This window comes from Opisthocomus hoazin, chromosome 10 (assembly GCF_030867145.1).
Source record: "Opisthocomus hoazin isolate bOpiHoa1 chromosome 10, bOpiHoa1.hap1, whole genome shotgun sequence".
NCBI lineage: Eukaryota > Metazoa > Chordata > Aves > Opisthocomiformes > Opisthocomidae > Opisthocomus > Opisthocomus hoazin.
In genome coordinates, this window is record NC_134423.1 from 31,255,299 (window position 1) to 31,277,524 (window position 22,226).

A 22,226-nucleotide genomic window follows, 5' to 3' on the forward strand; every position below is an offset into this window, starting at 1 on the left:
TGCATGAGGAGACAGCGGAGTTTTTTGTGATGAAAACCAATAGCCTCCGTAAAGGTTGTAGTATGTTGCATATTTATGACTGTTCTTCTGTGCTTTTGCCTCCCCTCCATTTTGAATTATGGTGACTTCAACCTTTTAGTGTTTTGGTTGCATTAGACAAACGCAGGAAGTTACAGCCTGTCATCGAGGTGCTGGAGCTTCCATGAATTGGTCGTTCCACTCCCTCTTGCAGATTTTCGGTAGACTGATTTCAATTTTTATGGTTTAGCCTTGATAGCTTCCTTGTGTGAGTCTTGCAGGTAGAATTTAGGACTAGGGAATGTGCCTTCATAAAAGATGGGAATATTTTTAACTTCATGATCTCCCATTTTCACAAATCTTAGAACCCAGGAGTTCGGTCTGTGTAACTGTAGAGAGCTCATGGAGCTCAGGTATAGCTTTCTTCTCCAGAAGATTTACAGCAGGGGTTAAAGGGGCTGTTCATAGCATGCAAGAACTCACCTGTATTTTTACAGCTGGGTGTTGGAGGCATACTGAGATTAATTCAAAACTGTTTCCATGTTAATCTAATGCTTCCTGGTCGCTTTTATTAGAAAAAAAGACAACTTTGATTTGGTTTTTCTTTTAAACTGTCTTTTGGAAGTGCATTGTGGAATTCCTCGAACAGCAGTTTCCTTGTTTCATAAGGGGGAAATTTCCAGTTGCGTTGGCCTTGAAAACAGCATTAGAGCTTTGCTGGTGTGAAGGTGTCCATGCTCTTAACGCGAGCCAGAGCCGGAGCCGATCCCTCTGGACGCTGGGGCAGAAGGTGCCGTGCAGGGTGTTGGTGTGGAGGCTCCTCGGGTGAAACGTTCAAAAAAGTGCCGGCGTGTAGTCAGAAGGGTTTTCTGCCTTACGCTTCACCTTTGAAGTGACTTGTTGCAGGGCTTACCCTCCTCTGTAGTAATGATTCTTAATTTCAGAGGCTGTTGGTAACCTGTTGCTGATCCCTGTGTTTCTAGTAACAGGAGAAATTCACTGTCACTGTCTTAAAATGCTGATTATAAATGGGTGACCTCCCTTTCAGTACCCGTTTTTTTGTTTCTTCTTTCTCATTTTACTTCCTCTCTTCTTCCATCTCTTGACTGCTGTTTGAGGCAGTTTTTTTTCTTTTCTTTTTTTGCCCTTTAACTTTCATGTTAATGGTTAGAGAATTGTGGAGGACCTGTTGTATAGCTTTAGGCACAAAATGCGGTGTGGTATCTAGCCAAATGCTTCTTGTTGTGCTGGCAAATCTTTTGAATGTGTTTTGGAGCTTATTCACAGCTTCTAGTTATCACAAACATCCGGAAATAACTTGTTAAATTCTCCAGATAGATCTCAGGGCTGATTACTGGAGATGTAGAAATACTCTTTCTAGAAAGCATTCATCAGATTGTTGGGACTGTCAGTGCTGCTGCTGATGGATGAGTATGCTGCTTTGAAGACAGTATCTTGTGGTGCTGGGGTTTGTGATAAATTTTCAGTGTTGTCCATCATGCTTTCCTATGGACGCTGCTTAATTTGTGGGGGGAAAAAAAAAATACTGACTGCTGCCTGGTTTGTACCTCTCAGGCAAGTCCCTTCCTTCAAAAAATGGGAAAAAAAGGTGAAGGCTCACAGTCTGTGGTGTTGGATCTCTGCAAATAACCTGTGTCTGATCCTTTCTTGAGCAGTGGGACGTGCAGCTTGTCTTCCTGCGTTTCAAACCAGTGTTGTAGCCCCTGTGTATTTTCCAGTCTAGAAATGATGTTCTCTGCCTGAATCCGCTTGTCTCTTTAGTTGCCCTTCTCTGAATCACGAGCCAGTGAGACCAGCCACACAGGGTTATCAAAGGAATTTCTTATTCAGAGGCACTAACACTTAGATGTTATTTACTTTTAAACTTAATTCCCAACCTTCTTAGATCAGTGAGGCAAGGTCCAGTTCTTGAAAGCCATTTTCTTTGGTCTGACCTGTTAACCTTTGCTAACGACTGGACTTCTCTAGCCAGGGAGCTGCCCGGCCTGGGCATCTTTCCTTGATGGGTGGAATGACTGGGCTTGTGTGGAAGACCATTCTTTAAAAATAAAGATTTATCTCTGCTGTTTTCTTTGTGGAGAGAAATCAAAGTAAACGACTGAATGTTGGCTGCTCTGTTAGAAGATCAGGTCCATGGTGAAGTATTTCCTTGGACTGGCTAAACATCATTCACCAAGCAAACGGTCCTGTTGTGTGGCATAGACACATTTCTCCCATCAGATACGCTTGTTTATTGAGAGAACTTAGTGAGTCAGGAGCTACAAAATGTTTGTTGACATTGCAGCCTGATGCTTTTTATGTAATAGTCCTTTTGTCTGTGTCTTGGAGAAGACCCTTGTTTGTCCTTACCTTGCAAGTGTCTACACACAATTTTACTTCGGAGGACTTCAACAATTTTCATATCTGATAGCTTTTTTAAAAGTGCACCAACTTTTTTGAAGGGGAGCGCTGTGGGTAGAACATCCTTTCCTATTGATAGTCACCAGAGAGAAGTAGGCGAGTGACGTAGGATGCCGCCCATGGATTGCTTTTGCATCCTTGAGCTATTTTCTTCCAAACCTTATTGGTTATCTGGAGTAGGCGTGGAGCAGGAAATAATCCTTGTTTCCAGGTGAGGTGCTGGAGAACGCTTCCTCAACACGCAGAAATATGGGGATGCACCTGCTCGTGTGGCTGCAGCGTGAGCTGCGTCAGATGGTTGGGTTCACACAATCTGGCGGGAGAGAAGCTGCACAGACTGGGAAACAAGCAACTGGGAGGTGGGAAAATAAACTGGCCTCATCGCTTCCGTGGCCCTCCTGCCTGATGCGTACAATTAAGTGACTTAAGACAGCAGAATGCCCCGATGGCTTTGGGAAGGCTGGGCTGCGGTCCCAAGCCGTGGGTGAGGGGCCGTGGGCTGGAGGGGGAGTGTGTGGGACGAGCCAGGCAATCCCCATGAGTAAGGCAGCTTTTGCGGAGGAACACGTGTTGGTGTTGTGTTGTCGAGCAGGAAATGTCAGATGTGTGTTTAGAGATTAAGAGTTACCTTCTAAACTCTGCGAAGGTCTTTACAGTGAGTCAAAACAGAAATACGCTGCTAAACTGAGGTAAGTCGAGTTTCTGTAAAGCTTGTTCGTACTCTTCTACGCTTTGAACAATTATTGTACCGTGCTGTCCTCACCCTCTCTTTGTATTTTAGATGTAGCCTGGGTACGGCAGGTACCAAAATGCCCAACGCCCCCAGAACACCTAGAGTGTTCGGTGCTGGGATTTGTTGTACCCGAAACTGGCTTGCAGTCAGCTGGCTGTGTTTATCATGCCAAAGTTAAACAGGTAGCTCAACCTTTTTGTAGCTAAATAGCATCAATTCTTGTGCACTAGTGTGATGTTTGTAGGAACATGTATTTACCTGTACGTGAACACACAACTAAACACCTACTTATCTGTAATTGCAGTTTGCAAGCTGTCCTTCAGTCTGTCCTTGGTAGCCGTGTATATGCTTTTATTTTTGTTTGGTTGGGGATTTTTTGTTGGGTTTTTTTTGTTACTTTCTTTTGTGTTAGGAAAGAAAAACCCAAACATTTTGCCAATTCTGGTAAACAGCCAGAGGTAGGGGCAGTTGTTTGCATTGTGGATATTTTTGTTGTTGGGAGACAGACTGTTTGTGGTGGGGTTTGTAGGTTGCTGCAGATGCAGCTGTACTGCTGTGAGTGATCTTTTTACTACTCTGCTTCAGGCAACAGGAAAAAAAAGCCAGATTTCCTGAAGCAAAACGCTTTGTGTCATTGCCCTTCAGCTTTGCTGGCGTAGCTAAGCCAGCAAGGGGTTTGAATTGTGATAAGGTGAGATGTGACAGGAAAACAAAAAATTACAAGTTGCAGCTTTTTTATGTATTTACTTTGTGCGTTTGACAGCGCTTGGTTTGTTTCCCTGCTATAATTATCCTGCCTGTTCTAAGATTAGGGTACCAGTGTGACATGGCGAGGGCTGGTAGCCTGGGTAGGGCTTGTGCAGGCAGTGGCTCTTTTGCTGGTGGAGCTGGGCTGTGTCCTCAAATAAAACACAACTGTGGTGGAGGAGGGGAGAGGAATTTTCACGTTCATATTGCAGCGACGTGAGAGACTTTTGCCAGCACGGCTGTCTGTCGGGCTCTGCTCCCCCGTGCAACTGATTGACACGATCCACTGGCAGAACCCTGTGGGTCTGTGTTTGTGTGGGGGCTGTTTTAGGGCATCACCTCTCTTTATTTGTGGACGAAAGGCTTATCAGCGAAGTGTGAAACTGTAATAAACCCGCAGACCGTTATTCCTGTTTTTTTCCATGACCGTGTTTTTAATCGATGTATCTCTTAGTGCCCTCAACGTTGCAAATAGAAATGTTCTCATCCTTCTTTGTGAGGAATGCACCAGGGTGGGGAAGATCTGGGGAATTTTGTTTGTTTTGGTTTGTGAGGCTGGCGACACGATAGACTGCTTTCTGTGTGCTTATTTCCAGCTTGCCTATACCTTAAAAAAATGGAGAATAGCCAACTTGTAGCAGGAGCTTCTCTGTTAGCTTAATTACTTCTTAATCCTCAATTTTTTTTGCAAGCTAAGCCTATGAGTTTATTACAAAACAAGAACAGAGTGAAGCTCTGAGAGGTTCTGGCTGTTCAAGAAGTGACTTTTAATGGTGGTGGTAGCAGGCATTAAACCTTTCAGCTACAACTACTCGTTCTGTTGAAGAAATGTTTGTAAAGCATTATAAATAGTGTTTTTCCATGTTTTAAATCTATCAGTTTCACTTTCTTTTCAGCTGTCAACACTTCAGATTGTAGCTAAAATGCCTTATTCTTTAAAGACATCTCTGTTTTGTACAAAGTGCCTTGTCTGTTCTCATTAGTAGCTCCATGACAGTCCCATAGTTGAAAGTGTGAAGTAGGTTCTCGGGGTATTCACAGAAAAATAAGCCAGGAAGCTCCTGTTACATCCAAAGTGTTTGTGGGAGTATGCAGCAAGGTTTATCTAAGACTTGCAGCAAGGTTATTCAGTTCTGTTGATGTGGTTCAACAGAGCAGAAGTTCTGTGGCACATTTATTTAAATCTGTCTGGGTGCATACCTCATTAAATACACGAATCACCTAATTTAGGGCTTTTAAATAACACGACCTATTTCAGTATAGGGAAATACCTCTTGTGGACCTCTGCACCTGGGGAGGAACAACCCCATGCACCAGTACAGGCTCAGGGCTGACCTGCTGGAGAGCAGCTCTGCAGAGAGGGACCTGGGTGTCCTGGTGGATGACAGGTTGACCATGAGCCAGGACTGTGCCCTGGTTGCCAAGAAGGCCAATGGGATCCTGGGGTGCATGAGGAGGAGTGTGGGCAGCAGGGCGAGGGAGGTTCTCCTCCCCCTCTACTCTGCCCTGGTGAGGCCCCATCTGCAGTGCTGTGTCCAGTTCTGGGCTCCCCAGTTCCAGAAAGATGAGGAGCTACTGGAGAGAGTCCAGCAGAGGGCTGTGGAGATGATGAAGGGACTGGAGCATCTCTCCTACGAGGAGAGGCTGAGGGAGCTGGGCTTGTTCAGCCTGGAGAAGAGAAGGCTGCGAGGGGACCTTAGAAATGCCTCTAAATATCTGCAGGGTGGGGGTCAGGAGGACGGGGCCAGACTCTTTCCAGTGGTGCCCAGCGACAGGACAAGGGGCAACGGGCACAAACTGAAGCAGAGGAAGCTCCAGCTGAACCCGAGGAAGAACTTCTTCCCTCTGAGGGTGACGGAGCCCTGGCCCAGGCTGCCCAGGGAGGCTGTGGAGTCTCCTTCTCTGGAGATATTCCAGCCCCGCCTGGCCGCGGTGCTGTGCAGCCTGCTCTGGGTGACCCTGCTTGGGCAGGGGGTTGGACCGGATGATCCCCAGAGGGCCCTTCCAACCACTACCATTCTGTGATACCTGAGCATTGAAGATCTTTTGCAGGTGCTGGAAGTTTGAGGCATCGATAGGAGTTTTGGGCTGGTTTTACTAAAGCTAGGAATAGTGTACTTTCTAATATTAACACTTTAGGTTTAAGAATTAATGTGAAAATAGTTTGAGTAATGTGTGTGTCTGAATACTTTGCACGGTTTGAGGAACTAGAGGGAATGGGAGCATTTGTACTCTGCTTTAAAGATAGTTTGCAAATGCAAGTGCTAGTTTGGTTATTCAGCCTTCAGTGGCTGGGAAATTGTGGAACTCCAGTATGCAGAATTATCTGGTTTAGTCCCAAATATATACATCAAGTATTATTTTGCAAGTATTTGATTTTTTGGGATTGACTACAAAATATTCAAGGCATTTAATGGTTTCATACAGAAGATCCAGATAGCCATTTGTGGTGGTGGGTTGTCAGCGTTCTGCTTTCTTGTGATTACTTGGGAACCTAAAATTCTGCAGGAATATCGTTTCGGCTGATGTCACAGGCCTTGTGAGGGCAAGCAAGTCACTGTCAAGCACTGAAAGAAGTTTTTAAAGAGAAACTAGTCTCTAGTCAACTAGAGTTGACTTCCTGGCTCCTGCTGGACCAGTGGGGAAGGACTTGGTGCACACAGGCGGTCACTGGTTTCGCTGCATTGCATAGTGTTTTTCTCAGTTCCTGGAGAAGTGAAACAGTTTACAAGTCTTACCAGTGTGATTCATTCACCCATATTGGGAGACAGTAAAAGATGGTGTAAATGAAGATGCTCATTAATAGAAGGCAAAGCCCAACTGCCCCGTCCAAAACAGAATATGCAGCTCTGATATGAGAAGTAAGGAAGCTGAATTGGAAGAAATTTCCTTTAACGGAGTAATGGTTATATGGGGTTCACATAATTTGGATCATAACATTTCTCTCTCTTTTTACCATCAGTCATTTATCTCCTTTCCTTTGAACCTGTGTGGATTCGTCACGCTACTTGGCAAAAAGTGAGGGAGGGACTGCAAGTAGGGTTCCAGAGTTAAGGACTGGCACACTTTTTAAAGTGCAAGTACTGGAGAGTTGGATACCGTCAATATGTGACTTATTCATCTAGTTGGATGTAAAAGAAATTGTTGACATTATAGATGCTAGCAGAACAGTGATTAGAAAATAATTACATTTACAAGCTTTATTTTGGACTGGCAAGCTGTGCTGCTCTCAGTTTCTTCCCCAGCGTTGCTGTCCTGATTTGTGTATGGCAAATGGAAATCCTTTTGGAAATCACTCCATACAGACTTTCTGGGTAGATGTATCTGCCTGTGAACAAGTACTGTTGTGTGTTGTACTTCAGATAATCAGTGGGGGAAGAGCAGTCGTGGTGTGCCTTTAAAAACTGTATGCTTAATGGGATTAAGCCACATTCTAATGTTAGTGTTTAAGATGATGTAACTTGAATACTAATTTTTTGTTTTGTTTCCTTTAAGCAAATGGTTATGAGCCTTAGAGTTTCTGAACTGCAAGTACTTCTGGGTTACGCGGGGAGGAACAAGCACGGACGAAAACACGAACTTCTCACAAAAGCACTGCATTTGTTAAAGGCTGGCTGCAGTCCTGCTGTACAAATGAAAATCAAAGAACTCTATAGGCGAAGGTTCCCGCAGAAAATCATGACACCTGCAGACTTATCTATCCCCAGCGTACACTCGAGCTCCATGCCAGCAGCTTTGTCTCCGTCTACCATTCCACAGCTCAGTTACGATGGCCACCCTGCCACCTCACCATTGCTTCCCGTTTCGCTTCTGGGACCTAAACGCGAACTGGAACTCCCCCATCTCACATCTGCGCTCCACCCTGTCCATCCTGACATAAAACTTCAGAAATTACCTTTTTATGACTTGTTGGATGAGCTGATAAAACCTACCAGCCTAGGTAAGGTTGCAGATGTTGTAATAATATTTGAAGGTTTTCATTTTTATTTTAAATAGTAATGGGTGAATTCAGCTGCTAATGCAGTAACTGGTTAAATATTGCATCACACCGGTGTTTAGGGAATTGCTATTTTTGGTAACTTTTGGAACAGATTGTTCTACATGGAGAGACATCTTACGTAACACTCATTAGTTGCTTTAGCTGAGCCACTAAATATGGTTCAAAGATCCGTTGTATTTAAGGGGTGAGTTTGACAAGGAACAAACTAAACCTTGGAAAAAGGAAAAAATCTGTCTGCTTTCAGTAGTTCTTACAGAGCGTAGAGTTTAATTATGTAAAAAAACCAAAGCAAAAATACCGCCGAATCCATCAAGCCCACAAAATCTTCTCTTCTGTGCTGGGAAAGAATGCCAGGCTAGATATTTGCTATGATCCATTACAGCCTGAACGTCTGAGTTTGGGAAGACTTGTGGTTCTTTTGCAGTTGTGGCTACTATTTTTTTTTTAAACTATCTTTTGTATTATGGTATAAATCACTTGCGTAGCTGCTGAGAGTAATCTGATGCTTACAGAGCGTTATATAACAATGTGTGATTTTTCTGGCTCTGGCTCCACACAGCACTTAACAGCACGGTTAACTTTTAATACTCCTAAATACTGCTTAAATACAACAGTTCTGTTGATTTCTGGAGGGGCTGCTTGTGTTGGAACCTTCTGCTGTCTTGAAACCCTGGAAGAGATTCACTGTGAGAATAGCTGGTAGGAGGAGGAGATTTATGAGAGTAGGTACGGGGAGATGGTGGGTGAGTGAAAAATAAGTCCTTTGCAAAAGAGATCCCTAGTAAACAAGAACGAGCAGGTACTTTACATTAGCATTCTGAACAGCTACAGGGATGTGGGAGGCCTGATACGTGAGTGGTGATGGTGGTCTGCAGATTTCTGAAGTATGTTGCACAGTTGTTTGCATATTTGTGTGTTTTAACTGTTATAACTGAGACATTGAGGGGGGAAAACAGATAGCTTTTAATAATGTCATCTGCTGGTTCAGGTATTCTTTTAAGAGGTATACTGTATCTATTTAGCTTTAGTCTAAAACCTAATTGATTAGTAAGCATTCCAGGCAATGCTGGTGGTACAGGATAATTAGGTACTCAGTATGTGTCTCATCACTTTTACATTATAAACACTTAAAAATAACACTGTAATTTCAGTAAGACATTCCAATGCAGGAATTATGGTATGCATTTATTCCTAGATGCGGTAAGAGCGCTTTGCTGTCAGCTCCATGTCTGACAAACCGGCCGCAAATGAAGAGATCATGATTCACGCTCTGTCATGTTGTATTGCTTGAGGAGTTTAGATACAATAGGATTTTTTTTCCCCCTTTCTGGACTCTTGAGTGTCACGGTAAGAAATGAAAGTGGGTGAAATTCCAACCAGATACCTTTTTAAGCAATCTCTGCCCTTTCAGTTAACTTCAGGGTATGCGCATCCTGTCTGCAGATGTCTTTCTGTTCGTCTGAAGCAATACTATTCAAAAGCTATTTTTCTTGTGCTTTTTGGGAAAGAGAGAGCTTCAGTGTCCGTGCATATGAGAAATGGTTGGTTGTTTCCTTTTGTAGTGGCAAATGATGTTGCTGCAGACTGTAAATTTTCTAACTGTAAAAGTCATGAAGGTATTTTAGAGTAAAAAATATATATGTTAATGAAAAAACATATTGTGTTAATAACCAGTGATATGCAGCTTTATACACTTTCAAAACAACTTGAAGCAATTGTGCTTACAGCTTAGGACTTTTAAATGCAAGTATGGAGCAGACTTGTATTGATACATTTACTGATACTCTAACTAAGAACAGTCTTAAATGATCTGTCGAATATTTGCCCCAAATGCTTTGGGCATCCTTCTCACTGCTGCAGACAATGTGCGTTTCCTCAAATGTCAAATTTCTAGGTTCCCTGGCTTTCTTTTCAAATGGCAGATGCGTATTACAAACATGCAGAACTTCTTGGCATTTGGCCAGCGTTTGAGCATCTCCTGCTTGCTTTTTCCCACCAGATTCCTCGTGGAGTAGGGATAAGAAACTTGAATGTACTCCATTTCCCTCCACCAGAAAAACAAACTGATGACCTGATGTGGGGTTTTGAATACTTATCTCTCTGCTTAAAATGGAACCTAGCGGAACACAAAGAAGCCATGTGTGTGAGACAGAGAGAATGAGTGCTGTCTCGGCTGATTTATAGCTTCTTCTGAAATGATAGTCATTACATAAAAGTTGGGCAAAGCACATCTTTGGCTGTGATTCTCCCTGGTCTTTCCCAAGTCAAAGTGGAATTGCTTGGAAGGTTTGCTATAGTAGTCTCCTGTCCCATCGAGAAGTGATTATTAAATTGAAAAACCATAATTTGACAAAGCCTCAGGGAAGGGAGTTGCACAGCAGGGCACTCGAATATGCATTCTGTACCCAAATATTTTACGTAGGTGGGTAGTACACAAGCTAATGTGAATAGCAGATACGGAAATTAAATTTGCTAACTATTATTTTTAATGTCAAGAACAAAAGGAGGAAATGGATGTTACCTTCTTACACTTGCTTCCTCAAAATGTAGCTCTGAACTGTGATTAAAATCCACATGCTGATGGCTCGCTGGGCTGGATTCGTGGCGAGGGGGAAGTGCCGTGCTTTATCCATCCGTACCCTGCTCACCAGCAGCTATTGAGGATCATTGCTTGAGCGTGGCTGGCTGAAGCATGCGTGGCAAGCTCAGGTTAGAAGGCTGTTGGTTAACTTACTTTTTTTAAACTTTCTGTGGCTTACAGCAGCCCGTACAGCTTGTAGCAGTGAGTAGGATGCTTGCAGAAGAGCAGACTTGCCTAGCTAGTTGAACTCGTAAACTCAGCCTATTCTACCTCAACCTGCTTGTGTTCAAAGAACTGAAAATAGCAGCTAGACCCTGCTGCTGGTGGGACTCTTCTGCTGTTACTCTGCTAAGATAGCAGAGTCTCTTGCTTCCTTCCGAGTGCTTCAAGTACACAACTCCTGTGTAGCTCTTTCGGAGCCGTGTGGCTAATACGGACAACTATGGTTAATGCTGGCTGTGCTGTTGGGGGAGGACAGCGTTTTCTTTACTCCCAGGAAGACGGTCAGTGGGCTTGTTTATCTGAGACAGAGATATCTGTCCATGTTCAGTGGAGCTGTTGAATTCGATCCGTATTTTATTAGTCATCCTCACTCTAAAACTGGGAAAGCATCTGTGTTGGATGGTTTTGTGTACAAGCCAACTAGGAATGCCCTGTATTCTGCAAATGCATGTTGGTGGGTGAAGCTGTACGCTGTACTCCACTCTTGCAGTGCTAGTGAGAAGTCTGAGCACTCTGCCCTGTGGTTAACCATGATCTGATGTGATAGTGACTGGGGCTTTTTTTGGAGGAAAAGCTGTCCAGTTTGGCCTTGATGGAGTGTATGAAGGTTGCCGTATTATTTTGACTTCTCTGTTGTTTTCTGAATAGAAACTCCTTTAAATAGGAGAGTTTGGGGTGTTGGCTTCTCAAGTGAGGCTGCAGGTTTCACTTAATTTTTCCCTATTTTCAGCCCTGAGTGCACAGACACTAATTGGTTGTTTTTTAAGCATAGCACCAGTTTTCTACAAGCAACTTCTAACACACAGATAAGATCTCTTTTGTGTGGGGAAATGTGTTTACTGTGAGATGAGTAACAGTACCAAAATTCTGCCAGATTATTATGGGAGGGACGTTGGACAATTAAATAACATCTTAAAAATACTTCTTGTTGCAGTGTATGTCATTCCTAATTGCTTTAGCTGTGTAGTTGTTCCAAAAAACTTTTTAACTAGGTTATGGGTCTGTACCTATAAAGGGAAATTAACCTTTTTGTTTCAGTGTGAAGGGTTAAAGAGGCTGTGGGCTATGCTACTCGCTTAAAAGCTGTCCAAATGGGATACGGGTGATCGCCCTGCAATTTATTTGCTGTGCTTCAGGTTTAAGTGATGTGGACACAACACTGAAACTCAGATCCAAGCTGTGGAAATCGGGATTTTCACCTCCAGGTCTCACCCACCTGGAAGGAGGAGACAAACATGAGGCTGTTTGGGGAATCGGAGGATCGCTTACAGAAAGCACTGTGTGCCGCCTGCCCAGCTCCAGACTCTGGCTCCGTCGGGTGAAAGGAACTTCCAGTGGCTCTGCTGAGGCTTGTCTTGATTTGCTTAGGTCTTGGTTTCATTTCTATATCTGTGGACTCTAATGGGTTTCTCCAACAGGCAGAATATCACCCCTGGGGCCTGCCCTTAAGAATTACGTGCTTACTAACCAGCACTGGGGCTTCTGACTTGCATTTACCTTGATATTTTCTTTTTGATTGTGATTGATCATGGTTACTTGGACGTACTGCGCTCTTGAAGACAGATCTTGCAACTGATGTGACTAAAATCCTAAGGATTTTAGGGTGATTGTAGTTCAAGGCACAGCTGTTAAACAATTAAACAATTCACTGCACTTGAAAATCTAGGCTGGAAACTATAGAAGTTTTGTTTGGCAAGTGTTTCTCCCTTTAATAGATCAGTAAGCTCATCTGTTGCTCTGTGCAGTCGGTATCATGGTTTATATGAAAGCCATGCTTTTACTGTCTTCTGTGTTTGTTATTTTTTTAAATGTACTTTGTGGGAGGAAGTTCAACAAAACAGTATATTCTCAACTCGGGCTTGAGCTTTCTGACTTCCGGCTCTGCAGTTTTGAATTGTGCAAGAGTAAGCTGAAATAGTCGCTCTGTCTTGTTCATGTGCTGTAGCTGAACTAGAGTTGCAGTGCACTTCAGTTTGTTTTTTTGGCTTCAACTTGTATTTGCATGTGGTGTGCCTCAAGTTCATGTATAGAGAATGATTCCGTAGTCTAGAGTCTGTTTCTTTTAAATGTGAGAGAGCTTTAACCAACCGGGTGGCTCTTCTGCTCCAAGAAGAGGAGTATAATTTATTACGGCTCACTTTAGCTGATTGCTCAATCTCCTCCTGCGTAGAACTGAGATCACCCAAATTCCAGGACCTTACAGGATATGGATGTTTTCAGAGACTGCTGCTGGGATGTGAAGGGATCTAGGAAGCCGCTTTGCTTCCCAAGATCAAATTAGGATTTCTTTTTGATAATTGATAATTTGATAAGGAGTTGGGCTCAGTGATCCTCATGGGTCTCTTCCAACTCAGGATATTCTATGATTCTAATTAAAGCTTTTAGCAGAAAGAATTACGGAAAATCACGTGGTTGACTCAAAGCATGTAAGTAATCCATTAATGGTTATCCATTGGTGAACCAATCTAAGCTTGGAGTGGTATCCCTTTTAAGTGTTTGGAGAGCTTCAGGCCTAGAAGTGGTGCTCACATATCGTAAGAGACAAAGGTGTGCTATTGCACTATGTATTTTTTAAGATTTCCTCTTGCAACCAGGATGTTGAGATCACTTACAAGTCATTGGAAATGCTGCTGGGACTTGTAAGTCTTCAGTAACTTGAAATCTTCTAGAGATACTTTAATTTCCCTTTATAGCGGCTTTTAGAAAAAGGTGATACGGGTTATGCTAATCCTGGTAGAGAGCTTACTAGGGACTCTGTTATCTAATCATGAACTTTAGGTTTTTGCCTTTCCTGTTAGTGTTATAAAACTTAGTACTTTCTTGGTGAGAGTGAAAATGCGTTAGAAGCAGGATGCCCCACGTAGGGACGTGGCAGTGCTAGCTTTTCAGTACTGTTTGTTTGAAGTGCTTAACTGCTGTCGGTGCTCTTAGGAATAGAAGCTAAAATTTTCAAGCCTGAGTGGCAGCAGTGGAGTTTTGGGACATATAGTTAGGTGTCTAAAGAAATCAAGTGGCTTGAGTATAGATGCTCTGGTGATCTTCCCTCCCTCTGGTAAAATGATGGGCCAGATGTGCGGTGGAGATCTGTGGGCCCAGGACGGGCAGCGACGAGAGGAGAGCTGGAGTAGGTGGATATTTACTCCACAGAGGTAGGCTGTGAGGGCAGAGAGTTCTGGCACGGAAGGTCAGCATGAAATTGTCCCTTAATGCTTACTGTAGGTCTTCAGAAATCCTCATTGCTCAGAAATGCTCTAATACGTGACTGATTAAAAAAAAAATCAAACATAAATAGCTGTCCAATTGCACAGTTTCCAGCTGATCTATTCTGTTTATATAACGTATCGTAGAGAGTTATGAAAGACGTAATATTTATGAATTAATTGTAGTCCTTGGAGTATTTCCAGGCTATTTTCATATATATATTTAGGCACTATTTCAAATAAGCTCCTTCGTGTCTCTTTACTCCCTGCCTTTCCCACTCCCAGTGGAAGTCAGCCTGTTCCTGCTGAGTATTAACTGTTAAAAGCTGAAGTTGAACAGAATCTAAAAATGAGCTGAAGTGAGAAGTGCAGCAGACTGACCAGAACCGGACTTCAGCTTTTCATCTGGTGTAAGCTGAAGAACGTGGCACTGTCACTTCACAGGAACACAGAGTGTTTGTGAGTGTAGTGCAGTTGTAACCTGTGAAAGTGGGTTGAGAGCTGGTCACCACTGTCAAGGAAACAACGATTTGCATGTTTACTAAAACGCTTCCCTTCAAGTAGGTTTGAAGTGTTGTGAAATGTTAAGGTTACGCAACATGCATTGTGATGGGTGATTGAAATGGAGTGAAATGGCCAAGATGTCACAGCCAGCGAGTGACAAGCCACAACGGGAATCTGGGATTCCTCTTGGTGCTGGACATCAGCTCGGTGCGGCCGAGCTCCTGAAGCCCGTGGCTTGGGCAGGGCATGCAGAGCTTCTGCATGGCCCTCGGGCCTCCTGAGACATCTGCCAGGCCACGGGCTGGGGCGAGGGGCTGGCTTTGGCCTCAGCTGACGTGGCCCCAGCGAGGAGCAAGAGGCTTATCCTGCCTTCCGGGGGGAGAGGGTGGCTCTGCAGGAGGGGTGTGACTGTGACAGACCTCACACTGCATGCTACGAAGGCATTGCATGGGTAGGAGGACGTGAAGAGCGTGGTGGGCAGTCCTTCGAAGGGTACTGCTGCTGGATCCCGGGAGATGGCGGGAGCTTGGTGCTAAGAGGTTGCGGTTAGCAGAAAGGAAGTGTTTATGTATAAACACTTGCATTACCCAGGAACTTCATAAATTGTGGTGGTTTTAAAAGGGCTAATGATGCATCCCGACATGCTGTAGATCCCCCATTAAGGTATCCTCTGGTCGTTTCTCTCCCGTGTAGCTGCTTGCTTGCTGCTCACAGCCGGCCGTTGCGAGGTGCTGTACGCAGGCGCTTGATCTCGCCTCCAAGAGCAGCTGTATAAATGAACCCCGTTCAGGACTGATACAAGAGGTTTTGGACAAGCTACATTATGAGGAGCTGTGTGTACGTAATATTGTGTTACAGATTTCCTGGCTTCTGCTGAAATTGAACATAATTCAAAGCCTGTCTGAATTTTACCTTTTTAAAAGGTAAATGTTTTCTATGCCTTAATCTAGATGCAGTAATTTTGGTCTAGCTTGGAGGCAGTGGATTAAATTTTCAGCAGTGATAGCTGAAGGAAGATTGAACATAAATTGTTACAATGCTTGCTGTTGTTTAAAAGAAAAAGAAAAATGCCTGTGCTGCAACAAAATGAGGTATCTTACCTATGTAGGAAAGAGAAGCAAGAATTTTTTTATGTGTTGGGTTGACAACTTCTACAATGTTTAGGTTTTTCTGGTTAACATTTTGACAGATTTAACTGATCAAAATTATGTACTGTGTTAGGTTAGTGAGTAACCAATTAGACATCTCTCATTTATCTTACAGCATGTAGCAAATATTTGCTACAGTCCTGACACTCTTAGGCAATGTAACTATTTTTGCCTTTGGGAATAAACATGCGATTATTGGAAATCATTGATAATAGGCCAATTCAATGATACCTTTTCTCGTGGCCTGAACTTAGGTAATTACTGCTGTGTAAAGTGCAAGTTTAATTTTAGTCTAAGTATCTTTCTGTATTAGAAGGTAATATATGCCCTTCACTATTTAATAAGCTGCACTTGGTGATGACAGATGGAAAAGATTAACCTTAGTATATTGGCAGTGTGGTGGTCGGCTGCAGTTGCATTAGGAAGCATCACCACCTCAACAATGTGCTAATATAAGTTTCATTAAAGATTTTAAGTATCTGTTCTTCAGTGGAAATTTAGAGACTGGCTTTTTCTCAAGACAGCAAGAGGTGTTTTACTGCAGAAAGATTGTGTGGCTATTTTTAGCCGTGGGTACTGGTGAGGTGGAACAGAATATTTTTAGAGCTGTAGAAAATGCAGCCACTCAAACCGGGTTCTTTTTTTCACTCTAGTGCTACAGGGTTTTTCCAAAATAAAGAATAAAATTGGTAGGAAATGGGTATTTTATGTATCATTATTATTACTTCTGTAAGTAACATATTCCTTGTCTATCTGTACACACACGTGTATATACATTCATACAGAATTTTAAGTGTTTTGGTCCTGTGAACGATACTGTCATGTATTAAAATAGTTTTTGCTCCAATTTTGAAAACTCTTTACTCATGTGAAATGTTTAATGAAATATACAACCGGCAAGGCATAATTGTGTCTCTCTCACTTAATACATACAAGCCCCATATGCTGGTTGGATCGTTGCTTGAATGAGGAAAGCATGAAATAATTCAGGAAACTGCGGTGATAGTGAATTGGTAAAGAGAATAGCTTTGAAGAGGAAACTCTGCTCTGTAATGTTTTTGCAACTTTTTAGGCGTTTTAGAGTGTGTTGTGCTAATGGTGGGGACCTGCAGAGGCAACGGACCTGAGCTTGTGCTGGTTCTTAACAAGTGTGTGTCCGTGTTCACAAGAAAATGTGGATTTTGCTCATTGCCTTTCCTCGATTTAAGCTGGAGGAATGAAGAAGTAGTAAGTACTCCCCTCCGCCCACCCCTCTTCAGTACCCCCTCAAAAACGGTGAGATTCCGGTAAGATGAGAAGTGGATTTTTGTACGGCTTGTCTGAAGCTGTTCTTGTTGACACCCATTTAATTCTGTAAGTCTACTTGAAAAGCTTTTTATTGTATTTTCAAAATGTGCCCTTTCAGATTTCTGAATTATTCAGGAAATTTTTTAACAGAAGGTAAAGCCATGCTTGTGATTCCTGGTGTTTGTTTCTTTTTAAAGTACCATGCCTTTGTTTTTTATGTGTAAATTAAAAAAAGAAATCCATTAGACGTTTGTGCCTTGTACCTCCTTTTGAGATTGCAAAGGAGATGTGGCCTATAAACCACTCGTGACTAATCCACCAAGCTCTGTACCATCTAAAGAGCGCTAAAGAAAAGGTTATAAAAATTTATTAATTCGCAGTTATGAAGAAAAAACAAACAAAAACCATTCCTGGCAACTTTCTTAAGAAAGTTCATATTAACTCTGTTGTCCTGGCTAGATTCCAGCTTTATTAGATTATAAATTCTATTTTAATCTACTCAGTTTCAATTGGGGATCTATTTTTGCCTTTCTTTTGTTAGATAATAATAGTTGTTTGCAAGGCGTGGTTGCGTGTTTCTAGCCATCAAAATGATTTTCTTATATAAAACTATATATTTGCATGTTTCTGGTTTTAATCATACTCCAGAACTTTAAAAGTAAAAGGATTGCTTGGCTTGCCAGGGGCTGTGTGGTGTTCCTAAACACAGCAGATGCATTAATAGAAATGTCTTTGCTTTTCTTGACTCTTAAATTCCAGATTTCCAGTGTCCCTTCCTGGAGAAAGCTGAAGTCCTTAGAGATCGGGAAGTTTGTATAGTCATAGATAAGCTTGGAAGCCTAGTATTTCATAGTAAAGCTGCTAAATTAGCTCTGTTTAATGTGTTTTGTTGAAATTTTCATGCATCGTTTGTAGGATAAGTGGATCTAGAAATAATAGATACGGTTATAAAAAGAATGCGCGAAAACATATGGGAGAAGATTAGAGAAAACCACAAGGAAAAACCAATCCTCATCTCCCTTGCAGAGGCTGCTTTTGGCAGCTTTTGGCAGCGTTTGCTGCGTATCCCCCTTCCTCCTCGGCAAGCCCCGGGCGCGCAGGCGAGGTCCTTCTGCCCCGTCGCGTCCCCCGTCCCCCCCAAGCCAAGCCCCGCGCAGCGTCGCTTTGCGATAGCCCGTGAGGCAGCAAAGTAAACGAGCAGTTGGCTTGCAGCTGGGGTGTGTGGAGTCTTTCTGAAGCTGTTGACTCTGCCGTGTTTAACGGACCTCTGCTTGAGTTAGCTTGCTGTGATTTTGCAGGCGGAGGGTGTATTTTGCCCTCGGTTCCTTTTGGCGGCCGGGCTGGAGACGCCGTTTCGCTGCTGGGCGCTGGGTTCCCTGCAGCGCGGGTGGCTCGGAGGCTGTCCCCGGGGGTTGGTGCTGGGGTCTTGGATTAATGCTCTCAACCACCACAGCCCCTGTAAAACTCAACTGCGCTTTCAGATGCGATAGCCTAGCATTTTCACTGTTGTTCCTGGCCTCTTTTACAAGTCATTTTGTGTCTGGGTCAAGCCGATTCTGTCCGTTCTTTGCATATTCTGTTCTCGACATTTCTTAATATTGTGCTGAATATAAAGTTTCAAATTATGGCTATGTAATTTGCTGAAATGTGCCCGTTCCTCAAGGTTAGACTTGCTTATGGTAGCACACACTGAACTGGGAAATTGGTGTTTAAATTTGCTCTTTTTCGAGTTGGCAGTTGGAAGTCCAAGGGGCAGAGCTGTATCCTAATACTGGTTCAAGACCTTACTGCACCTCTCTTTTAGTTTAGAGTGCTGTGGCTTCTTGTCTGTCTTCCTCTGTCTGTACTGCTCAGTCTGTCAAGAGTTTTGAAATCTTTTGGTTGGCCTTTGGATCATCTTTGCCTAATTAACAAGTTGTTTATTTGGCCATGCTCCCGTGGTAATCACAGTGATTGCTGGTACGCAAAAGCCATATATTGAAAACACGGTGTGTGTATATTAATGCTGCTGTACAGCTAGGAAAAGATCAAGCAGCATGTGCTGAAGTGCATCTCTGCTCGCTGGGGACCATTGATCTGTCAGCTCACGGACTGCTGCTTCCAGTTGAGACAAGTGCACGTGCAGTTAATAGCCAGCAGAAGGAGAAATGCTGGGGGCCTGGTTGTGCTTAGCCTAAACTGATGGTGTTCAAACCAGCCAGCCAGCCCCCCCAACCCCAGAGCCTTCCTCCTTGCCTTTTTCACTTTGGGTGGCTTCTAGTTCAGAGCAAATTCGTTAGCTGGAATGTGCGCAGTGCAGTTATTCAGAATGCTTACGTTTCTGTGGTGTTTTAACTGTTACGAGTTTCAAGTGGCTGTTTCTGTTGGGAAAATTTTAGATTCAAGAAGAGTCTATTGACTGTCTTAAAATGTGCTAGGACTATAGCTCGTGAAGAAACCTGGAATTATGAAAGTTCCCATGGCAGCACAGAAGAATGTACGTTTTCATTTTCTGCCATTTTTTTAAATGTATGTTGCTATAATTTGGCCAGTGCAAGAGCATGATGAAATCAAATGTAGAAATTAGAAACCCACTTTTCAAGATCACATGTCACCCTTCAGCAAAAATAAGGGTTGCATTAATATCAGCCAGTAAAGAACAGAGGAAAAGGATTGAGTTTTGGGACCTCTTTGGCTGTTTTGCTCACAGTTATGTTGCTCCTCTCTCCTAACGCTTGCAAAAATCCACATTACCTGCTTGATTCTGTCTTTAAATTGGGGATGCTGCAAAACCAAAACAAGCGAAAAGATGAGCAGCTGAAAGGGAAGATGATTTCCTGGGAAATTTGGGTGTAGGCTTCTGATAATTGCTGTTCAGCTCCTTTGCATAATTAAGTTTTAAATGAAGGTAACCTTAGTTAAATGATCAGCAGCCTTGTTCTTCAATTAAAGGTGTTGGAGTTCACAACGATGTTTGTAAAGACCTTCTAGAACTTCTCTAATAAAGCCAGAACTGACAATTTCTAGAGTAAAGCAGGTAGTACATGGGAGGAAAATGAAACCAACAGATGAAGACCACCTTTAACCATGTAAAAATATGAAACAATAACTTGAATTCATTCAGTTCTCTGGTCTGCGGTGCATTAGGACTATAAATAGGTATAAAATTATATTGAAGACCAAATATTGTAACAGATTTTCATTGTTAATTGTATACATTGTGTTTATATTTCCTGCAAATTCTTACATTGTGGTAACATGAGTGGCAGTCATCTTAAGCTCTGTGTGTTTCTCTTTTGAAGAAAGGTAATTGAAAATGTATTAAAATAAAAATAGATGTTGGATACTGTAGGTAGGAGTGTCTAACTAGTGGCTGCGTGCTGCACCCTAGCTCAGATGTCGCTTTTCAACATTACAGTAGAACTTGTTATTGAAAAAAAGGAAATACTTGCACATAAAACTATAAAAAGTTATTTAGATAACTGAGTGATTTAAAAAGTACATACTGTTTGCTAGTATTTTCACAAAAGTTGCCGTTCGGTGTATATTACCTGTTCTTGCCCATCTAGCTTTAGAGCAACTGATAACGAACTGCATGTGGCCGTTGCATATAATGTAATAAAATGTACAGATCTTGGAACAGTCAGACAAGAAAGATATAAATGTAATTTTGTGAGATTGCTGCTGTTAATATTTGTACTAAGTCAATGTCTATTCTATTGTTGGTTCCAACCTACCACATGCTGTTTTTAACAAAGTATCTGAAGTATCACCCTGAAGTATTCACTCATCTGTCACTCAAGGATGAGTCAGGAAGTGTATTATAGTAAAACAAAAAAGGATAAATTTATCGAGTGTTTAATACACAATATAGTTATGAATAACCTTATAAAATTATTAAGAATAATGAAATTGAATGGCAAGCTTCTTGCAACTTTCACTTCAATACGTGTGTTTATGGGCATGTTGAACAGTGCTCTGGAGAGATGCTTCTCTTTAATCTTTTTTTTAAAAGCCATTTTCATTGCCATGATGTGTGGTTCTGTACTGCAGTGGTGCCTGTAGCCCTGGTGCAGGGATGTGGCTTAGATATAGGTGCTGTTCTGGAGGTGTTTAACACTTCTTTGATTTTTTTTCAGCAGGTTCATTATTCTTAAGTACTGTTTGTTTTGTTGTGGACCACTATGGCACAGAGCTGAAGGACTTGAAAACCAGATTTCATACTTGTGCATCTCAGGAGTTGTTGTATATTAGCTATTTGGTGCATTTAACTCCAGAAAGTATCTTACTGGAACGTGAGAGGTTGCATGTGTTGTACTTAGTCATTCTGTGCTTTTACAGGCTAATCCAGGATCTGGTGCGTTACAGGATATAAAAGTGTGATTGATGAGAATTCCTAAGAATTTTTGTATTTAATATCAAAGAACATTTAGAGTTAAGTTACCATGACGGATAGAAAGTCTTAAGCTGATTTGTCTCGGCTTTGCTGTTATCTGTATCCCTTTTTTTAATGTATACTTTATATGCATATAAAGTTTGTTTATTGTATTTTTATTTACAGGAGAGTTTAAATGGCAACTTTCTTGTTGGCTCTAAAATTGTTTACAGAAACAGATATGTGTTGTACTATTGGGCTTGCTCTAAAAACGTGTGTCTGTAGACACTTTAATGAAAGGAGATCGTTCTGTTAATTATTCTCTATTTTTGGTTTTTAAAGTGATGATCTCTTGTTTCTCTTCTAGCATCAGATAATAGCCAGCGATTTCGAGAAACCTGCTTTGCATTTGCACTGACGCCACAACAAGTGCAGCAAATCAGCAGTTCGATGTGAGTGAGTTTGATCGATAATGGAGTATTTATGAATAAAAATTAAGGAAGTAGCTTACCATATCTTTCATTTGAAGCATTGTCTTAAAGAACACAGATGTGTGCACAGTGCCTCAGAGAATGCTTTTCTGGGGAATTCTTTTCTCCTTTGCATATAAACTGATGGACAAGAACAGGGTGAGGAAGAGAGAATTAAATACCGCGACTGTCCAGCGAGCGTTGGGCAGGTTTCTCTGGTACTAAGTGCTGTACAAAGACACAACTCTCCTTCCTGCAACCCTTGCTCACCATCAGTCAGATCCTTTACTGAGTTCTGTAGTTACTCACTGTAAAGATGTACTTCATAGTGACCCATCAGAATTTTCCTTATAGTACACACAAAAAAAAGAAATGGTAGAGGTCAGATGAGAAAGTAATTAATGTATTTACCTTGAAAAATAAACCCTGTACCTTTTAGCATGTCTTGAGAGTGGTGCTTTGAGTGACCAGAAGGAGGAAAGTGTGGTATACACTGTATATACTGGAAGGTGTGGTTTACGAACATTGAACTTGCAGCAAA

The 22,226-nt window shown here is 42.2% G+C and overlaps 1 protein-coding gene across 2 annotated transcripts in view; it reads left to right on the forward strand.

Moving 5' to 3' along the window:
- PIAS1 (protein inhibitor of activated STAT 1) overlaps positions 1 to 22,226 on the forward strand; it is a 64,074-nt gene that overhangs the window by 19,371 nt on the left and 22,477 nt on the right. For both annotated transcript variants that reach the window (XM_075431526.1, XM_075431527.1), the window contains exons 2-3: positions 7,415 to 7,859; positions 21,583 to 21,667. In XM_075431526.1, coding sequence (XP_075287641.1) covers positions 7,415 to 7,859; positions 21,583 to 21,667 — 530 coding nt within the window. The remainder of the gene's footprint in view (positions 1 to 7,414; positions 7,860 to 21,582; positions 21,668 to 22,226) is intronic.